The sequence below is a fragment of the Bradysia coprophila genome, assembly GCF_014529535.1.
Source record: "Bradysia coprophila strain Holo2 chromosome IV unlocalized genomic scaffold, BU_Bcop_v1 contig_5, whole genome shotgun sequence".
Lineage (NCBI taxonomy): Eukaryota > Metazoa > Arthropoda > Insecta > Diptera > Sciaridae > Bradysia > Bradysia coprophila.
In genome coordinates this window covers 4,651,828-4,670,775 of record NW_023503374.1, presented here as the reverse complement: position 1 = coordinate 4,670,775, position 18,948 = coordinate 4,651,828, and the positions used below count along the sequence as shown (strand labels likewise).

At 35.5% G+C, this 18,948-nt stretch overlaps 3 protein-coding genes and 1 long non-coding RNA gene across 7 annotated transcripts; 3 read left to right on the top strand and 1 right to left on the bottom strand.

Moving 5' to 3' along the window:
• Nucleotides 1-495: 495 nt before the first annotated feature.
• LOC119071756 lies at nt 496-8,170 on the bottom strand. Its single transcript, XM_037176795.1, has 10 exons — nt 7,860-8,170; nt 4,476-4,583; nt 2,218-2,251; nt 1,921-2,153; nt 1,719-1,855; nt 1,389-1,656; nt 1,232-1,330; nt 1,072-1,173; nt 758-1,015; nt 496-697 (listed from the first exon to the last, which is right to left on the bottom strand). The coding sequence occupies exons 2-10, from the start codon at nt 4,512-4,514 to the stop codon at nt 596-598; spliced, it is 1,272 nt and encodes a 423-aa protein (XP_037032690.1). The 5' UTR covers nt 4,515-4,583; nt 7,860-8,170; the 3' UTR covers nt 496-595.
• LOC119071838 lies at nt 5,878-9,898 on the top strand. Its single transcript, XR_005086742.1, has 3 exons — nt 5,878-5,887; nt 9,099-9,100; nt 9,862-9,898. It is a non-coding gene; the product is annotated as an uncharacterized LOC119071838 (long non-coding RNA).
• A 1,273-nt stretch (nt 9,899-11,171) lies between these two features.
• On the top strand, nt 11,172-12,377 carry LOC119072016 (sodium/potassium-transporting ATPase subunit beta-2-like). Its single transcript, XM_037177134.1, has 5 exons — nt 11,172-11,326; nt 11,428-11,804; nt 11,867-11,980; nt 12,036-12,201; nt 12,274-12,377. Exons 1-5 carry the CDS (start codon nt 11,314-11,316, stop codon nt 12,375-12,377), a joined length of 774 nt encoding a protein of 257 aa, XP_037033029.1. The 5' UTR covers nt 11,172-11,313.
• Nucleotides 12,378-12,861: 484 nt separating this feature from the next.
• Nucleotides 12,862-18,726, top strand: LOC119071790 (sodium/potassium-transporting ATPase subunit beta-2-like). 4 transcript variants are annotated; one of them, XM_037176851.1, is made up of 6 exons: nt 13,283-13,383; nt 13,447-13,664; nt 13,772-14,148; nt 14,217-14,342; nt 14,403-14,568; nt 18,571-18,716. In XM_037176851.1, the coding sequence occupies exons 2-6, from the start codon at nt 13,652-13,654 to the stop codon at nt 18,672-18,674; spliced, it is 786 nt and encodes a 261-aa protein (XP_037032746.1). In that variant the 5' UTR covers nt 13,283-13,383; nt 13,447-13,651; the 3' UTR covers nt 18,675-18,716. The 4 variants fall into 4 exon arrangements, with proteins under 4 accessions (XP_037032750.1, XP_037032746.1, XP_037032747.1 ...); XM_037176852.1 differs by lacking the exon at nt 18,571-18,716 and adding an exon at nt 14,639-15,072; XM_037176855.1 differs by lacking the exons at nt 13,283-13,383; nt 13,447-13,664; nt 13,772-14,148; nt 14,217-14,342; nt 14,403-14,568 and adding exons at nt 12,862-12,937; nt 17,331-17,707; nt 17,770-17,895; nt 17,956-18,121 and having other exon boundaries at nt 18,571-18,726.
• Nucleotides 18,727-18,948: the final 222 nt, after the last annotated feature.

The following is an 18,948-nucleotide window of genomic DNA, read 5'->3' as shown; positions in this document are numbered from 1 at the left end:
AGATTTGGCATCAATCTGCTGAAAATACGTTGAAATTGTCAATACGGCCACTCCATCACACCCTAATAATATATGTTGACTGTCGATAAATATGTTGACGATAAGGTTGCCGTGTGGGAAAAGTTAAGTAGACTGTCGTAATCCTGTAGTAATCCTGTCGTGGAATGAATGACAATTGGATATATGTAGATTTGGCCAGCTTTTGATTATTATATTTTCCTCGCATCATAGTCGCATCACTCCCGTTATGCTAACCTTATTAAATTTACTTAGAAACTACACGAAATAGATCCTACAAAGTTAATCGGAAATGAGAAATATTGCCGCTCTAACTAATCACAGGCCTGTTCTCCGAATGATTGAACTTTTTCTTTACGGAAAAATTCAATTTCGAATTTAATGCGACAAATGTTCTCATTTCCATGCGCTTATTGCAACGAGTCCAAAATCGAATTGCAAATCGGTAGGAATATTCTGTTGTGACCTATTTCGTTTTACATAGCTATAAAGAGCCTTTAAATCAAATGCATCACTTTCCTATAAAACTTACGGCTTGATTTCTATTTGTTTAAAAAAAAAACTAAAAAAACTTTTATTATTGCACTGTAGCCCTGCCCGAGTAGCCATTCGGTGATATTTTCAGATCGTTGATGGTCTTATGCTGGATAGACTGTATCTTAAATACCAAAGTGCAGGCCTGAAAATTTCGTGTCATTTTACTTTCTGATATCACAAGTCCCTTCTCTCGTCTCCTTACCAAAATAGTTGCAAAGGCCAGTAGTACTGCAAGCAGCAGCGAAATGAGTACAAAATGTTTACACTGCTCGGAATTCGCGTCCAATGTACTGTAGTCTCCAGGCATAATAACGGTATACTCAATGTTCTCTTTGAATTTTGTATACTCCGTTAAGCTGCTATTCGACAGGTCCCTTCTTCTTCGACCATGACCCGATGGTTCGTATAAATCTAGACAGAAATCTGGTTGACAGTCCGCAGATTCCATGCATGCTTTTATCTACCAATATCGCGTTTAGTTGAAAAAGATACTTAAATGACTGACAATTGTCATACCTGTGAATGGATCCATAACGTACTCCGTTCTTTCATTGAGCTCAACAAGAATGCTTCAAAGTCCAAAAATACTTCGTTTGGCCTTTCGCGATATCGAGCTGGCTGTAATCATCAGTTATTGTAAGGTGGATTACTAAATATGAATCTGACCTGTACAAACCTGATGTGGAATTATTGTTGAGAAATCTCTGTTCCGACACCCATCCCTCACCAAGGACACTGAACCTAGAGCGTGGGGATTATCTGCGTCTGGAGATACCTGTCATATAATTCATTAATGGACGAACGTTCTACTGTACATCTCGTCATGAACTTACCGTTACTTCCATTAATTTAACGTACTTCCAAACACTTTGATGGCTGATTCTTGCGCGTAGCTGTAATTTTGTGCCAATGGGAACTGCTTGGTCTAACGGCAATTCATTTATTTGATTTGATTGGTTTTTTAAATGGTGCGGAAGACCCAAAATTGGATTTCCGTTTACTGTTGAAGCTGATGGAGGAGCTTCTTTGTATAAGGCAACTTCATACTCCAAACGACCAGGCGTTTCTTCCACCACTCCAGAAACCCGTGCCCCATGCGGACTATATATTAGAAGAAATAGTTAAAATCGAGTCTAAATGTTCACTATCTCCCAGTTAATTACAAACTTCCGGCGAAACCGGCTGCTTTATTTTGAATTATGGTTGGTTCTGGTGGCTTGCACATTATAATCAATTCTTGATCGGATTGCATCACAACGCCTGGAAACTGTGGAAACCAAATGCGTACGTGCACAAAACCCTAGAAATTTGTATTCGATTATTTAGTTGCATTGTGATAACGTTGAACGTTCACATTCAAATTACATTTCGTTTCAGTACTCCACATTTCGTAAAATCGAGAATCTTCAAATTGAACAGCTGTTCCGATGGATCGCTTCGATCTTTTTCGATGGAACATGTTCGATCAATTTCCGGATTAACTGTTCGATCATCTGCGAAAAGGGGTGAGCCTTTGAAGCCAGACGGCTTTCTTAGAATTGCTGTTATTGAATCCTCAGTGGAGCCTTGTGATGAGAATGTGCATTGAATTTCGCTAACTGTTACATTAAATGATTTTAGCTGTCAGTTTTTTGTGTGTTTTGTTCGGTAAAGTTGTCTTACCATCGTAATCTTGAGCAAGGGTCCCGATAATAACCTGCAGTACGAGATTATTATGAAAAATATTTGTGAAAACATTTGGAAATACCCCATTCTATACCCGCATTTAAAAAAAAATGTGTCCGGGCCAATTGTGCTAAATATTAAGACAATTAAAAGGGTAACTGATCAGCTAATGAGTTTCTTAAATTGACTGTTAAATTCCAAACATAAAATAGGAAGATTAACGGACATCATCATCAGTTTTTACTTGGTTAGCATTCTAAAACTTTAATTGTTCCACGTTGAACCACATGTTGTTAACAGAAGAAGCGTAAAGAGAGTCGTTTCACTCGTACGTGTGGAATTAAAGAAACATAAAGACAAGTGCTATTTTTGTGTGGTGGAATAAGTGTGGAACAAATAAAAGAAAGAAACGAAACCAACCAAAACAACAAATTAATTATGTCTCCCCATTAACGACTAAAAAAGACCACAAACGCATCTGTTATCGACAACTACGACTAAAAAGAAATGATCTCTGGCTAGGGCTTTCTTATTATAGCAAAATGTATGTCGAACCCAATGAAGTAAAAGTATCTTGAACACTTTAAACAAAAGAAGTAACAGATTTATCCACTGGCACTGTTACTGCAGAGGAAGTTGTACATTCTTTGGCTAAAATATAACTTTGCTTTGATCGAGTTGGATTCATAGACAAATATAGACTTGCAGTGCCAAACACGATTTTTATAGGAAGTGAAACCGAAGTCAAATGCGATATGTGTGATGAAATTGTGGTATAATATGCCTGATTGATGACTATTGACACAAGTTAAAACTTTCAAATGTAAAAAACATGTTGAACTTTCAAGGCTTAGACTTAGCTTAGATCAGTCATCAGCATTGAGACGAGGTGGCAAAGTACTACATCACGGTGCGGCTTAACAACTTTTTTTTGAAAGGTCATGAGCCATCGCTACTTTTGCATGGAATCACTAGAGGGGATCTCCACAAGTAGTTTTGACATGAATTTAATAATTATTAGGAGGTTTAACGAAAACGTTGCTCTGCTGTACATAACACAAAAGAGCGTCAGCGAGTGTATGTGGAATGTACAGCAGAGCAGCAGCGTTTGAGTGTAAACCTTCTGATACATATATGATTTTATCGTGTAAGTGAAAACATAGCAAAAACTCGTAACTCGTCAGGGGTGCATTTTACCCCCCCCCCATGATCGACTATTTGCCCCAAAAGTACATGCAATTACCTTTCTAATGACACATCCCACGGCCTTGTACGTTTCGTGTAGTCGGAGAAATTTCCATAAGAAAAGTACATGCTTCGGATTTCGATCACCTTTCGCTAGCTACACAAGCATCAACTAATTTTCAAAAAAATATTTCTGGCTTCTAGGGGCCAATACCTATCTAGAAACATATAAAAAAGTCCGCTGGAAAATGTGTTCGATTTCGGCAGGTCGTCTTTCAAAAGGCTCCCTCAATTACGCTTCTGTACATAACACACACATTCGCTACGCTCGTTCGTGCTATGTACAGAAGCGTAATTCTCGTTATATTGCAGCAGCTACATAATCATTATTAAATTCATGTCAAAACTCTTTGTGGAGATCCCCTCTAGTGATTTCATGCAAAAGTATCGATGGCTCATGATCTTTCAAAAAAAAAGTTGCTCAGCCGCACCGTGACATGCATTATTATGCAATCAATGAAGGAACACTGTTTTATGGAGGAATGAGTGAAATTACAATGACTCTGCTATCTGTGTTAGGGAATCACCATTTATTACTATCAGTATCAGTGACCGCTAATACCAATCTAACGAAACCATTTCTCTAGTCGTTCACTGTCCAATTAAATATATTTTCTTTTAAAGTTGGTCTTGCACTTTTTATTTGGTACACAACATACAAAAATGGGCGAAATTAGAACAGGGTGCTGCCGCTGCTAAAAACTACGCTCAAATTCTGTTTGCAAAAATCTATGTTCATGTAAATCTGAACTGATGTCTGACCTACAAAATTAACACAGCATAAAACACACACATTGCAAAATGATAAATTATTTTTTAAATAAATCCCGGCTAGTGCGCAAGTGTCACCCTATGGTAAGACTTTACTTGATTTCTAGAATTACAGAGAAAAAAGCGACAGCAATAAGATTAAATGCGAAATTAAATTTGAATAAAAAGAAATGACTTTTAAAATTGTGTGTACACATAAATGATTGAAAGGTGCTCACATAGCATATAATTGAACTTACCGTTGACAAAATAAGTGCTAGTTTTTGTACACAATACATTTCCACGGTGTCTTCTTATGCCTCTGCATGCAAAGTACTAATATTGATTCAAATTCAATGAAACGTTAACTGTGAACAAAACAAGCCAATTCAGGTTAATGGTGAGAATTATTATTTAGCCGGATTGTATTCTAACGAAAAATTGTTTCAAAAAGATAATGATAAGTGAGGAATGTTGAATGCAGATAAAATCAGCCACGGAGATGTATAATCAGTAAATTAGATGTTTTACATCGTGGCACAGATTAGCGGGCATCATCGTTATATCGATGTAGGTCTATCCGTTGAATGTAGACTGGTTCAACCCACTGAATTAGACGGAAGTAACAACACACTTTAACTATAAATTACCTGGCCATTAGGGCGTTTTCATAGCAACGTGATTTTGCTTGATTGGACACTAGTCCTCGATAAATATTTCTAAGAGATTTTGGTTTTTCTTTCTTTGGAATATACAGTGGACGTCAGGGAAATTTAGTGAAATATCTGTTTTTCAGTTGGTCCACTCATACAAAACAAAACTTCTTATACTTGTTTACACGAGTGGAATAGTTACACGCACGCGAATAGTTACACGCACGCGAATAGTCCTTTCAAATTCGTAAAAAGACTTTTTTGTTTGTATGAGGGGATCACTTGAAAATCAGCTGGAAGCACGGGGTTTCGGTGGGTTTTGAAATTAGGTCTCTAAATGTTGCACACATAATATGTGTGGACATGTTATGTCCAAGGTCTTTAATTTGTGCTAGGTGAAGTCCTTTTTCCCAATTAAGATATCTTCAAAGTGTCAATAACGTGTGGTAACGTCTAAAAAACAAAGATCAAAACCCACCAGGAACCGGTGGCGATCTACTTCTTTAAAAGGAGTTTGATTTTTGATTCTGTAAATAAATTTGTGAAAGGAGGTGGTCCTGAAGTCGCTTCATTATAGTATAATAGCCTCGCGCTGTGGGTGAGTTCTAGTGTTGCTATTAGTCCGTTGCTTCACAACGTTAAAAAACACGGCACGACCTGTATGTAAAAGATCTAGTTTCTGTTGGGTCTGGGCTAAGAGTAATTTTGACTAGAAAGGAAATTTGCACGACAAAATGTGGTCCCAACATCAGTTTGTATAAGATACACTTTTCGTACAATTTTACACCAATACATGTATGCGTGACGTTTTTGATAGTTCAATTTGGCCTCTTAATTAAGAGGGCAAACACACATAACAAAAAACATTTCGATTTCATGTTGCGACCACATACTTTACGTAATTTAGTTCGCAATTTCCTCTCATTTCCTCTAATTTCCTCTCTAGGTATAATTACTCTTAGGGTCTGGGTTACTTTTCTAATTTTAAAGTTTTTGTTACTTTTACCCCTTGCCTCAAAGTGACTTGATTGGTAGTATTCGTCGTGACACTCCTATACTTAGAACGGGTAGAGCTTCGTAGTACAAAATATCGAGGATTTGTTTTATGAATTGATGTTGCCTAGTTTCGACAGGTTTCAGGTGGAGCGAAATTGTCAATCCACTTAACAGTCGAGATTTTTCCTTGTATGTTCTTATTGTCCATCATAGACTCACAGAAATTATTGAATGAGTCGTAGAGAATTCGATCAATTTTAGCACTAAAATAAAGGTTGATTCTCCTTCGACTTCAGTGTTGTCTAAATTATATGGGGTAATCACGAGTGGTGGATATCTGTAAGTTTTGTTGAAAAAGGTTTTTCACTAATTTTCTGGGGATTTTAAGGATTTGCATTGTTTTTAAATGTTTTTTTTTTAATTTTGAGAATTTTTACATTTCCAAAGATTTTTTAGTTTTCTGAAGATTTTTGAGGATTATCTGATGAAATAAGGTTTAGTTTTCAAAACATTTTAACAAATTTTGTTTTGGTTGATGAATGATTTTCTAGTTTATCCGACCTGGGGTATACATCTCAATCCATTCAAACTAAGTGTGTGGGTTGCTGTAGTCTAAATAATTAAAGCAAAAAACTTTAGGACAAGTCAATCCACCAACTGTTCTTTTACAACCATTACTCAAATTCAATGAACCATAACCGTTCAAGTACGAGAGTGTTTTATTTTAGTCAAATGAAAATCTATTTACGGTAGATAAAACTGGAATCATTAATCGTCGTCGAGTTGAAAGACATAGCGAATATTCTACCAAAATTCCATAAATTTCCTCTTCAAAAGTATTATGGGGTTGTGCTACCGAGCATACATTACAGAAAAAGTATAACTAAACCAATTGAATGTTCAAGCTGAAACCAGAATTATAATTCCGTAGAGCGAAATAAAAATGAAATAAATTTTGCATCGTAGTTCCAGTGCAAGTAATGCACATACAAGGTACCTACCATATAACACAATGGTATGTACCATATAATTTTCCGTAATTGCTTTCTTCTTTAGAACCGTGAAAGTTCTTCCAAATGAATCGAAGCAAGGTATGAATTTGCATCCATAAATTTCGTTTTTATTTTATATTCTATCCAGTCGGAATTAAACGAAATAAAACAATTAAATTAATAAACTAACAGCTTCTGATTCGATTTGTAAAAGATTAATTCAGAATCAGTGCAATTTCAGTGGTCACTCATTGGTCATAAATATTCCATTTCCAATTAATTTTCTTTGAATTCCTTTGCGGAATGATGAAAAATGAATTTTTAATTTTGCGTTTAAGCTGTTAATTCATGGTTGAAACACGCTTCGTTTGTGTAAACTGTTATTGACAATGGTCGACTAAAATGAGAGCTGAGGTCTGACTAGTGTCCTCTTATAGCAAAACGTATGTTTAAACTAATGAAGTAAAAGAATTGATACGACGAAGTAACAGAGTTTGATAGGCGGTACCGGTTGTTATTTGTAAAAACAGGAATTTCGGTTAAACCACACATCAATTTTAAACATATCAAGATCAAGAAGTTGAAAGATTCGGACTTAGCGATAATTAGGCGTGTCCCTAATCCCTCATAAAATGTTAAGTGTAAAAGCTACAGACCAGAGGTATTATGACGACATTTACTGAAGCGAGTTGCGATTGGTCAAGCCTTGTTATTCAGAATTTCATGAAATAACGATCAATACGCCGGGAGATCAATAAGTGGCCGAGAAGGTGACACTTTTATTTTGTTGAATGTAATGATCCCCGGTGGTGGAATACTAATTTAAATACACGAGAGATTATGGAACAGTCTTCCTGGAAAACAACGTTAGTTATCTCTCTTGTGTTAAAGGGAATGGACAGTTAAAAAAGAAAATGGTAAAGGACTTCCAGGTCCCTCCAGTAACCGAGGATACGATTGGATCAAGATTTATAATATTATCACAAAACAAAGCCTTACTTACAACGGTGCTATTTCCACTAATAATCCTTTTTATTTGGCAGCCTGTAACAGTCTATGTCTTCACACTCGTTAACATAATTCACTAATCATTTATCGTTATAAAATTCCATATAACTTCACTTCATCACTTCATTCGCATCAAGTGCGTTATCGTTAATTGAATAATGTTGCACCTGTTCTCCAGCTATACGGTATAATCAACTACACAAGCTACACACGGCAAGTTCTTTGAATTACATGTATGTATCTTCCGCAGAATTGCATAAGACAGAAACAAGTTGGCATTAAGTATAGTGTTCTTACCGCACTCGATGGCGTTTAAAATAATAATGAACAGAACATAATATGAAAGCAGGTAGTTCAGCTAAACATTACACTTCTAGTCAGTTCTTGATTTGTGTGCTACAGAAAATTTTTCATTAAATTTACCGTATCACAAAATAAAGATGGGCATAACAATCGGTATATGGCATAATTGCGTCTTTATAGAATTTACCTCTATATAAAGAATATTATTTTTGTGCTCTGCTTTTTATACAATAAATTCCATTTATTGGATTTTTCCTATTCAACTAACAATTTTTGATATTGAAGATATATCTTCACGTGAAAGAAAAAACTGAGTGTTGGGCTGTAAGTTATAATTTTGCTATTAATTGAATTACTTACGACTTATGGTTTTTTCTTGTTAATTTTAAAATCTCTGAGGAGAGATACCTACGAGTACTAATTTATTATAAAAACTGAATTTAGAAAATTCTTATAAGCTTTTCGTCTTTCGGGGCCTGAGACGAGGGTTCTTCTAAAGCGTTTTAGCTCCTTCTACATGATTTTTTTGCGTATTTGTTATGAAAGGTTGATCTGAGGCACTTTCAACTTCTTTCGACAATTATCAAAGTATCGATATTTTGTTACTTTTCAGATCGACGTTTCTTTCATATGATAACGATCTTCGAAATATTTTGAACATAGAGTAATAGTGTTAGGAGTCATTGGTGCTGAGTGCTTAGCTAAAATTGTAGCCTGCATTTGCGTGTCTCGAATTTCATTTTTGATGATAAATTTTCATCAGAATACTTTTTGAAAAATGTACGACCGCAAAAACGACCACGATTGTGTTAGCCTTAAGTACAATTTAGTTTTGGCTGTAGTCGTTCGACCAGTTCTAAGAAAGGCTTATGCTAAAAAAAAGAAGGCATTGAAAACGTGTTTTGGTCCTAGTTTTCATTGACAGATACAGCAGTCCCGATTTTGAATAGAAAAAGTTCTAACATCATTTGACAATTTCGAAAATTTCGTCATGAAAAATAGGACCAAATTACGTTTTCAATGCCTCGTTTGTTTTGAGCATTAGAGATGCGGTCAACCTGCTACAACCAAATCTACTTTCTGTTGAAGGCTATGCTGAAAACAAACGAGACATTGAAAACGTGTTTTGGTCCTAGTTTTCATTGACAGATGCAGCAATCGCAATTTTCGATAGAGAAATTTCTAACTTTATTTGACAGTTGCGACAATTTCGTCATGAAAACAAGGACCAAAACACGTTTTGAATGCCTCGTTTGTTTTCAGCATAATACATCTGTGGTGGTTTAAGTGACTTTCCTGTAAGTGACATGAAAGTCGTCGGATTATTCACAAATCAACTTTCAAATTGAGTGAACACAGATTTTTCCGACCCCCTGAAATAAGAAAGTTACAGCACTCCGCACTCGAAATACATGCACAAGTCGAAAATTTTGTAAGAAAATATTAGTCGACTTTCATGTGCACTAGAACCATAAAGAATCATTCTCTTATGTTATCTCCTTTTCTGAAATTATTATCTTAACTTTTTTATTTGTTTTATATCCAGCACCCATTTTTTATCTTTCTATGGCAACCCAAACACCTACCTAATACAATTTATTGTAGGGCGAATTCAGTTACCGTCTATAATTTGGTCCTGTAAATTTAAATTGAGTTGAGATCTTAGATGAAACTGAACCGAACTAAAAAAAAAGTATTAGTCGGGTGCGAGTTGTCCAAAAAAGCCGTTTCAATCATATTGAAAAGCGATTTTATGGTTGATTATAGTAGATGGATCGACCAGTAACTCGAATCGCGATGTTGCCAAGCTAGGATTGGCTTGGTTTGGTCTAGGGAGCCGACGTTGCCCAACAATTCTTTTCGCTCTATGAAATTTTGATTTTTGAAAATTTATTAAAAAATATAAAATGAAATATTTTTGACATGGTTCCACGGGTGAAAATATTCCGAATGGTGTCTATTTTATTTTATATGTAAAAAACATTAATTACTTTAAAAAAAGCATTTACCAGATTTTCCAGATTTGCACACTTTTTTGTATTGATGGACGCCATCTTGAATACCAACGCCACCTGCATACTTTTTTAATCACTTATATTTTTCTCGTATGCAGAAAGGTTCAAGGAACACAGGATTTTTTTCTCCAGGCCAGGCCGGTACCAGCTTCACAACATTGCGATTCGAGTTCGTGGGTCGGCCACCTACGATAATCAACCATAAAATCGCTTTTTACATTCAATATGAGCGAAAGGACAACTCGCACCTGACTATTTGGTCAGCCTAAATATTCGTGATGGCACAAATATTTGTATTACAACGAAAAACTGAACGAATTTCAAAAAATTTTGTGATAGCCCAAATAATTTGTGCCAGCACAAAAATTAGCAACACAAAAATTGACACTATCTTAAACTGTTTCCGGATACTCCAGTAAAAATTGTAATTGACTGAAAATACAAGAAATTGATGGAGCTATGAGGAATTGACTGGAAATACGCGAAATTGATGGAATTATAAGTTTAATTGACTGGAAATATATTAATACTTATCCTTTTTTTGCGCGTTTAAATACTTATTCTTATTTACTTTCAATTCCTTACAATTTAACGTATTTCCAGCCAGTTCCGGTCAATTACTTATAATTCCATCAATTTCTCGTATTTCCATCAATTACAATTAGTTACCGGATACTTCGGCAATTCCTTTAAGGGTGTGTAGTCAATTACCCGAGTCGGTTACCCGTCGATATGACCAGTATTATTATCATAGACTTCCATCTATCAAAGTATTTTTAATCGGCTGATTTCAAATCTTGTACTTCAATTTTTTTAACATGCATTTTACCATAAAAAGAACCGTATTATATTACCCAGGTCTTGTCATTATTTTATTGATAACAGATGAATAGCTGTATGTGACAAGTAAAATGATGTTTATGTATGGGTTGGGCATAACATAAGTTTTCCTAGCAGGGAAGAAATCGACAAAAAATTTGCTATAATTTTTATCTCCTTTGCACAGCCACCAACTTAGAAAACTCTGTTCAGTTTAATTATCTGTTCAAAAATTCTAATTTGAAAATTGAAACTTAAATCAGTCACCAAAGTGTCTTTTGACGAGAAGCATCTAATTATTTGTGCATCAAAATGTTAAATTATGGTAAGTCATAAAGTGCGAGTGATTAGTTTGGGTCAGGTTCAAGTTGATAAGCACTTAATAACCGATCTTATGCGCTGCTCGTTTCTTATTACTTCTATTAGGTAGGAGTGCATTGTTTTGCTTATTCTTCGTTTTCACTATTGAAACTCGCGCTGGTTCTTCGGACTTTGGGCTATTCAATTTAAGCACGACCCCAAGTGTGAAGGTCATTCCAGAAACCGATGGCAACTTTATCCATCTCAAACAGCTGGATGAATCGAGCCTCCAAGTGTACATTGACTCCATGAATAAGTTCCTGGAACCGTATATCAAACCAACTGAAGTTGCAATGGAAAATCTATATCATTGTGATTTCAATTCTCCACCACGCGAACACAAAGTTTGCGTTTTCGACGTGCAACATCTATTTCATTGTACGCCTGAAAACGATTTCGGTTTCCGCAAAAATAGTCCATGTTTGTTGTTTACGCTGAGCCAGGCAAGTTGAAATTCAAGACTTAAGCTGCATTTAATCAGAAACATTCATTCACGGAACGTTAGGTTTCTAACTGGACACCGACCGTTTTAAGCGGCAGCGATATTCAAAATAGCACAAACTCATTTTCAACCAAACCTGCACAAGTGGATGCATCGATTAGAGAAAGTTCTATACAGGTTGGATCAATTTTTTTTTTGAACTACAATGGACTTTTTTTCTGTTCATCTTCAGGAATACGTTTGGTTTACTTGTGAAGGTGAAACTGCCGCCGATAAAGAGGCTTTGGGGCCAGTCATTTACTACCCGCGAAATGGCTTCCCCACTTATTATTTCCCATTTAACAATGTTGAAGGCTATCAATCCCCAATCGTTGGTGTGTATTTCGAACGGCCAACAAGTAAGCAACACAGTCTAGATGTTATACAGATAATGAATCAAGTTATCTCCGTCATTCTGTTATTTTGTGTAGGAGGTGTAAATATCACCATCATATGCAAAGCATGGGCGAACAATATTCCTTTGGACGAGGAAAGTGGCTCAGGATACAAGAAAATCCATTTACTTGTTGACTAAAAATAATTTTCATGTGAACTAAAACGGTCATTAATGTATAACTATAACCGATTTATTAAAGTTGTTACAATGTTACTTTTACGGTAAAAATTGGTTTGTGGTCGATAACCTAAGCCACTTGGAGAAACCTTTGCAAAACACATAAATTTACACATTTGCAAAGGTATCTCCAAGTGGAATAAGTTGTCATCCACAAATCAATTTTTCTCTTAAAAGTAACACATTTTTGCATGCTTTAATGGCTTTGCTTTAAAAAAAAAGATTTTGGTTCAGAGAAATCATCAAAAACAAATATTTTTGCGCACAAATGTAGGCTAGAAAATTGCCAAGGGGTGAGCGCTCTTAAGGATTTAATCGGATGAATATATGACAAATTTATCCAAATAAACCCTTAAATGATGATTGGATGTTCCTCACATACATCACAAATGCAAACACCAACTTTAGTTCACTTTATCTTTTTCAAAATTAAAATTAGAAAATTAAACTTTAAATCAGTCACGAAAGTGTATTTTGACAAGAAGCATCTAATTATTCGTACATCAAAATGTTAAATTGTGGTAAGTCGTAACATGCGAGTGATTAGTTTGGGTCAGGTTCAAGTTGATAAGCGCTTATTACTGATCTAATGCGTTGCACTTTTTAATATTCCTCCTAGGTGGAAAGTTATGGTCTTGCCATGGGTCTTGCTCGATTTTCGTTGACGCTATTGAAAATTGCGCTGGAGTAAAAATGGAAAATCTTAATTTTTGTGGTTTTAAGTTTCCCCAACCAGAAAATAAAGTCCATGTTGGCTGTATACGCTGAGCCAGTCAAGTCTAAATTTCAGTCTCACTCAATTTGCATTTAATAAGAAAAATTCATTCTGGGAATGTTAAGTTGGTAACTGTACACCAAAATTGTTTTAATCAGTAGCGATATTGAAAATAACACAAACTCATTTTCAACCATGCCAGAAATTGTTAATGCGAAAATAGCTCTTTCGGTAAGACAGAATTCTGTACAGGTTAAATCAAATCGATCAATTTTTTTTTTTATGTCGAAGGACTTTTGTCCTTTCCTTCTTTAGAAGTATATTTGGTTCACTGGCGAAGGCGACACTGCCGCCGATAAATAAGACTTGGGAATCGTCACGTACTACCCGCGAAACCAGAAACTTACAAGACTCTGTTCAGTTCAATCAACGTTTCAAAGATTTTAATTTGAAAATTTTACTTTAATTCAGTCACCAAAGTGTATTTTGACGAGACACATCCAATTACTTGTGCATTAAAATGTTAAATTGTGGTAAATGCGAGTGATTAGTTTGGGTCAGGTTCAATTGCTCTACGTTGATAAGGATTTAATATGCGACTTCAATATTTGCGCTGCTCATTTCTTCATATTTTTCTTAGGTAGGCAAGCATTGTTTTGCTTATTCTACGTTTTGGCCATTGAAAGTTGCTCTGGCTCATTGGATTTTTGGCCATTCAATATAAACAAAGAAACAGCACCAAGTGTGAAAGTTATTCCAGAAACCGATGGCAACTTTATCCATATCAAACACTTCGACGAATCAAGTCTCCAAGTGCACATTGACTCTATGAACAGGTTTCTGGAACCGTACATCAGAACAGCTTATAAGGATAACATTTTTAATTGCAAGTTTACCAGACCACCACCTTTTAATAGCTTTTGTGATTTTAACGTAAAAGATCTTGACCGATGCTCGCCAGATACCGACTTCGGCTTCCGCAGAGAAAGCCCGTGTCTACTGTTTACGCTGAGCGAGGTAAGGTTAAATTTCAGTCTGAAGTTGCGTTTAATCTTAATCGTAAACAATCGTTCTTGGAACACTAGGTTTCCAACTGGACACCAATTGTCTTAAGTGAAAGCGATATTCAAAATAACACAAACTCATTTTCAACTGTACCAGAAAATGTGAATGCGTCGATAATCCAGGCCGAAAGAGACAATTCTATAGAGGTTGGATCAGATTGATCAATTGTTTGAATTACAATGGACTTACTTTCTGTTCTTCTTCAGACATACATCTGGTTCACCTGCGAAGGTGACACCGCTGCCGATAAGGAGTTCATCGGCACCGTCAGTTATTACCCGTACAATGGCTTTCCCACTTACTACTTCCCATTCAAAAATGTGAAGGGCCATGTGTCTCCAATCGTTGCTGTGCATTTCGAACGGCCCATGAGTAAGTAAATCCGTTTAGATGCTGTACAGAAAATAAATCTTCCTAACTTGTCTTTTATGTCAATTCTTAGGAGGTGTTGTTATCACCATCATATGCAAGGCATGGGCGAACAATATTCCATTGAACGAGGAGAAGGGATTGGGATACGCAAAAATTCATTTACTTATGGACTGAAAATAATTTTCAAATGAAGTTTTAGGCGCAAACAGCACAAGGAGCGAAATCGACGTTTTGCTATATAAGGGACCTGCTCCAAATAGATTCTCTATTCATACGAGGGAGGAGTCAATTCGCTCTCTTGTTGCTGGTTTTGTTGTGAAAATAATTTTCTCCATATACCTACAAATTCACACTCTTATATTGAGACTACCTACGTTGGCATGTAATGGCCCTGGTTGCCTTCAAACGTTTCTATTCAATATTATAAAAGGCTGGATCCATGAAATTTTAAATGCTTGTGTGCTTAATAAACATTATTAATTACAAACTTTGTCTTAATCAATTTATCATGCCCGCATGTTAGTAAGCGGGCGTGACGCAAGTCCACTACCAAAAATGTTTTACAAAAATCTTTTGGGGACGACGGAGCATATTTGTAGCAACTCTTTGACTTCCTCCCTTACCTCCAACGACTCTTAAACGTTAAACTAAGATATTTGGAATCTAGGCATCCATACGAGTTCAACGAGTTATCACACGTTACAGTAGCTTACGGTTTGGCTGAGGTATTGAATTTTAAAATTTGGCTTTTTGTATGAAAATAAGCAAAATTTCGTTTTTTCAGACAACTGAAATCGCTACATTAGCTAGTTAGTTCCTATGGAAAAATCAGGCCTCTCACTCTAAATTTGGAGGTTTTAGCACAAAAATAAGGAGAAATAAGGAAATTGTTAGTTGAAATTAAGGAAAAATGAGGAGAAATTTTTCGAAATTTTCCGTCCCGTTAGGACAAGCTTACGACTGGTATACCGAAAAATTCAACTTTTCATCACTCGTAACAAAATGTACTATCTTATCTCTTTAATTAGATTCTTAGCAAAGCTTAGCTTTACCAATTATCACTGTAAGTGCGCTGCAAAATTCAAAATGAAACGCATCACTGTTTATTTTGGCAGTTTTCAGACAGTTTTCAATGCGACAAAATTTTTGAAATTTAAGACGTACTTTCGAATTCTTATTTGAAAAACTTGCTGGATTAAATTTTGATCTCGTTAACTGCAAAAGCTGTTGTTTGTTATCCCGTTCGAATTTCGAAAAAAATAATAAATTGGTGAAAGTATAAAAGTATAAATTTGAAAGAAGTAAGTGAAATCTTTTTATTATAACTTGATGTTTTGTTTTGTTAAAAATTGATGTTTTCTTAATAAACTAATAAAAAAAAGTGTAAATAAGGCTAAAACCTTGAACTGTTTGTAATAAGGACGCATGTCTGAGACAATGTTAAGGGTGATTTACATGTTAAATCAAATAGTTCTACTCGAGACTCTCGAGCCGAGAGGCGGCATGGAACCACAAAAATATATGTTAAGCCAGTTATGTTGGAACGATCATGAGCAACGACACAACCTTTTTATTAGAGTTCTATGTGTCAAATAATAAAAATTGTTATTTTTGCCGCGCAGCGAATTTTTTCTTTCTTAATTTTGATTTCCGTCGATGAAATTTGCGAAAAATAAGGAAAATAAGTATTTTTTAATAAAGTAAGGAGGAATAAGGAGGTTTTTATAAAAATAAGGAAATGAGGCTGTGTGAGAGGCCTTAAAAGTGGATCCTGCAACTCCTAAACGTTTCTATAGATTTTCCTGAAATTTTGGTTGTAGGCTAATAATGGCCCAAAAAAAGAATGGAATTTTCAAAAGTTGGAAAAACCCATATCTTGGTAGCTGGAGCTCTCCAAAGTCTTCATACAAATGCCATATAAAAGCCAAATTGTATATTGTGTTGTTTTGGGATGTGTTTCTTGTTGGAAATTGTGTGGATCATTAAGTATTAACTTCCACTAGGTTGGTGCCTAAAATTTGGGATGACAGATGATTCCTCTGGCACTTCCTAACTTCCATCTGTTTTTTTTAGATGGATTTGGGTTATTTTCGACATAATTGATGTGGTCCAATGTTGGTTCCTAAATTTTGGGATAACAGATGATTCCACTGGATTCAAAAAGTTTTATCAATAAAAAATGAACCCAAAAAATTTGTGAAAGAAAATTTTACAAAAATTATTTTGATTCACAAGTGGCAGATATTGAGGGACCTATTGTTAGGAAAATGGTTAAAAAATGTACTGAAAGAATTTAAACGGAAGAAAACCGAATCATCCGCCACTTGTGACGCAAATTTCTTTTTGTAAAATTTCTTTCACAAATTTTTTGAGTTAATTTTTTGTCGATAAAACTTTTATGTACGGCGCAGAATGCGTCACCCTCAGCGATATCAGTTATTTTGTAAGTAAAATAAGCACTTGCGTCACATTTACCCTTTCAGGGTTTTTTGACTGATCTCCATTAAATCCACAAACTTAAAAAAAATCTCTCTGGACACTTCGTTCATCTTTTCGAAAATAATAATTTGATAATTTGAATCAGTCAACAAATTGTATTTTGACGCTAAACATCTAAATTTATTTTTCTACATTGAAATGGCTAATTGTGGTAAGTCGCATAATGATTAGTGTGATTAGTTTGGGTCAGGTTCAAGTGCTCTATTTTGATAAGCTTGTAAGAAACGTCCTATACACTGCTCGCTTTTTAAAATTTCTCTTAGGTCGGACTGCATTGTTTTGCTTATTCTTCGTTTTCACTATACAACATTGCGCTGGTTTTTGGGACTTCTGGCCATTCAATATAAACAAGGAGACAACGCCTAGTGTGAAAGTTATTCCAGAAACCGATGGCAACTTTATCCATATCAAACATTTCGACGAATCAAGCCTCCAAGTATACATCGACTCCATGAATAGGTTCCTGGAACCGTATATCAAACCAATTCACGGGGAAAATCTTTACATTTGTGACTTCAATAATCCACCACCAGAAGGCAGAGTTTGCCATTTTGATAGAAAAAGTCTTGACTATTGTACGCCAGAAAACGATTACAGTGTCCGCAGAGATAGTCCATGTTTGCTGTTTACGCTCAGCCAGGCAAGTTTAGATTTATGTCGCAGGTTGTATATAATTAGAACGATGCATTCTTGGAACTCCAGGTACTTAACTGGACACCAACTGTTTTTAACCGAAGCGATATTCAAGATAACACAAACTCATTTTCAACCATACCTGCAAAAGTGAATCAGTCGATAACCCTAGCCGAAAGAGAGAATTCTATAGAGGTTGGATCAGATTGATTAATTGTTTGAATTGCAATGGACTTACTTTTTGTTCTTCTTCAGAAATACATTTGGTTTACTTGCGAGGGTGACACTGCTGCCGATAAAGAGTTCCTTGGCCCCGTCAACTATTATCCGCAAAACGGTTTTCCCACTTACTACTTCCCATTCAATAATGTTGATGGATATTTATCCCCAATCGTTGGTGTGCATTTCGCACGGCCTGTGAGTAAGTAAATCTAGATTCTAGAGAACATTAAATGCAATTGATGCTTTTCAAATTTGTAGCCTACATTTAGGCGGAAATATATTTTTTTGATGATTTCTCTAAACCAAAATATTTTGAAAAAAGTAAAACCATTAAAGCACACAAAAATGTGTTACTTTTAAGGGAAAAATTGGTTTGTGAGTCATAAATTAATCCACTTGTAGAAGCCTGTGAAGATTAAATAAGTTAAACAATCTGCAAGTGGGATAAGTTATCCTCCACAAACCATTTTTTTTTCTTTAAAGGTAACACATTTTTGCGTGCTTCAAAGGTTTTACTTCTTCAAAAAAAGATTTTAGTTCAGAGACATCATCAAAAAACGAATATTTTCCGCCTTAATGTAGGCTAAAAATTTGTAAAGGGTTCATTGCTCTTAACCTCCTTAACTTCTATTTTCTGTCAACTTTTAGGAGGTGTCGTTATCACCATCATATGTAAGGCATGGGCGAAAAATATTCCATTGGACGAGGAGAAAGGATTGGGATACGCAAAAATTCATTTACTTATTGACTGAGAATAATGTTCATGTGGGGAAATAATCGTAAATCACCTCTTTAGTCTGTGTGTGTGTGTCGTTTTCGTGTACAGATAGAGGGATTCTTTTGAAAAACATACTACCGAAATCGGACACATTTTCTAGTTGATTTTTTTATATGTCCCGAAAGGACTTCGACCCTAGAAACCAAAACCACTTTCAAAAAAATCGAAAACTTTCACTTTTCTTACAAAAATTTCTCCATTTGCACTAGCCGCACACGGTCGTGTGGGGTGTCATTAGAAAGGTAATG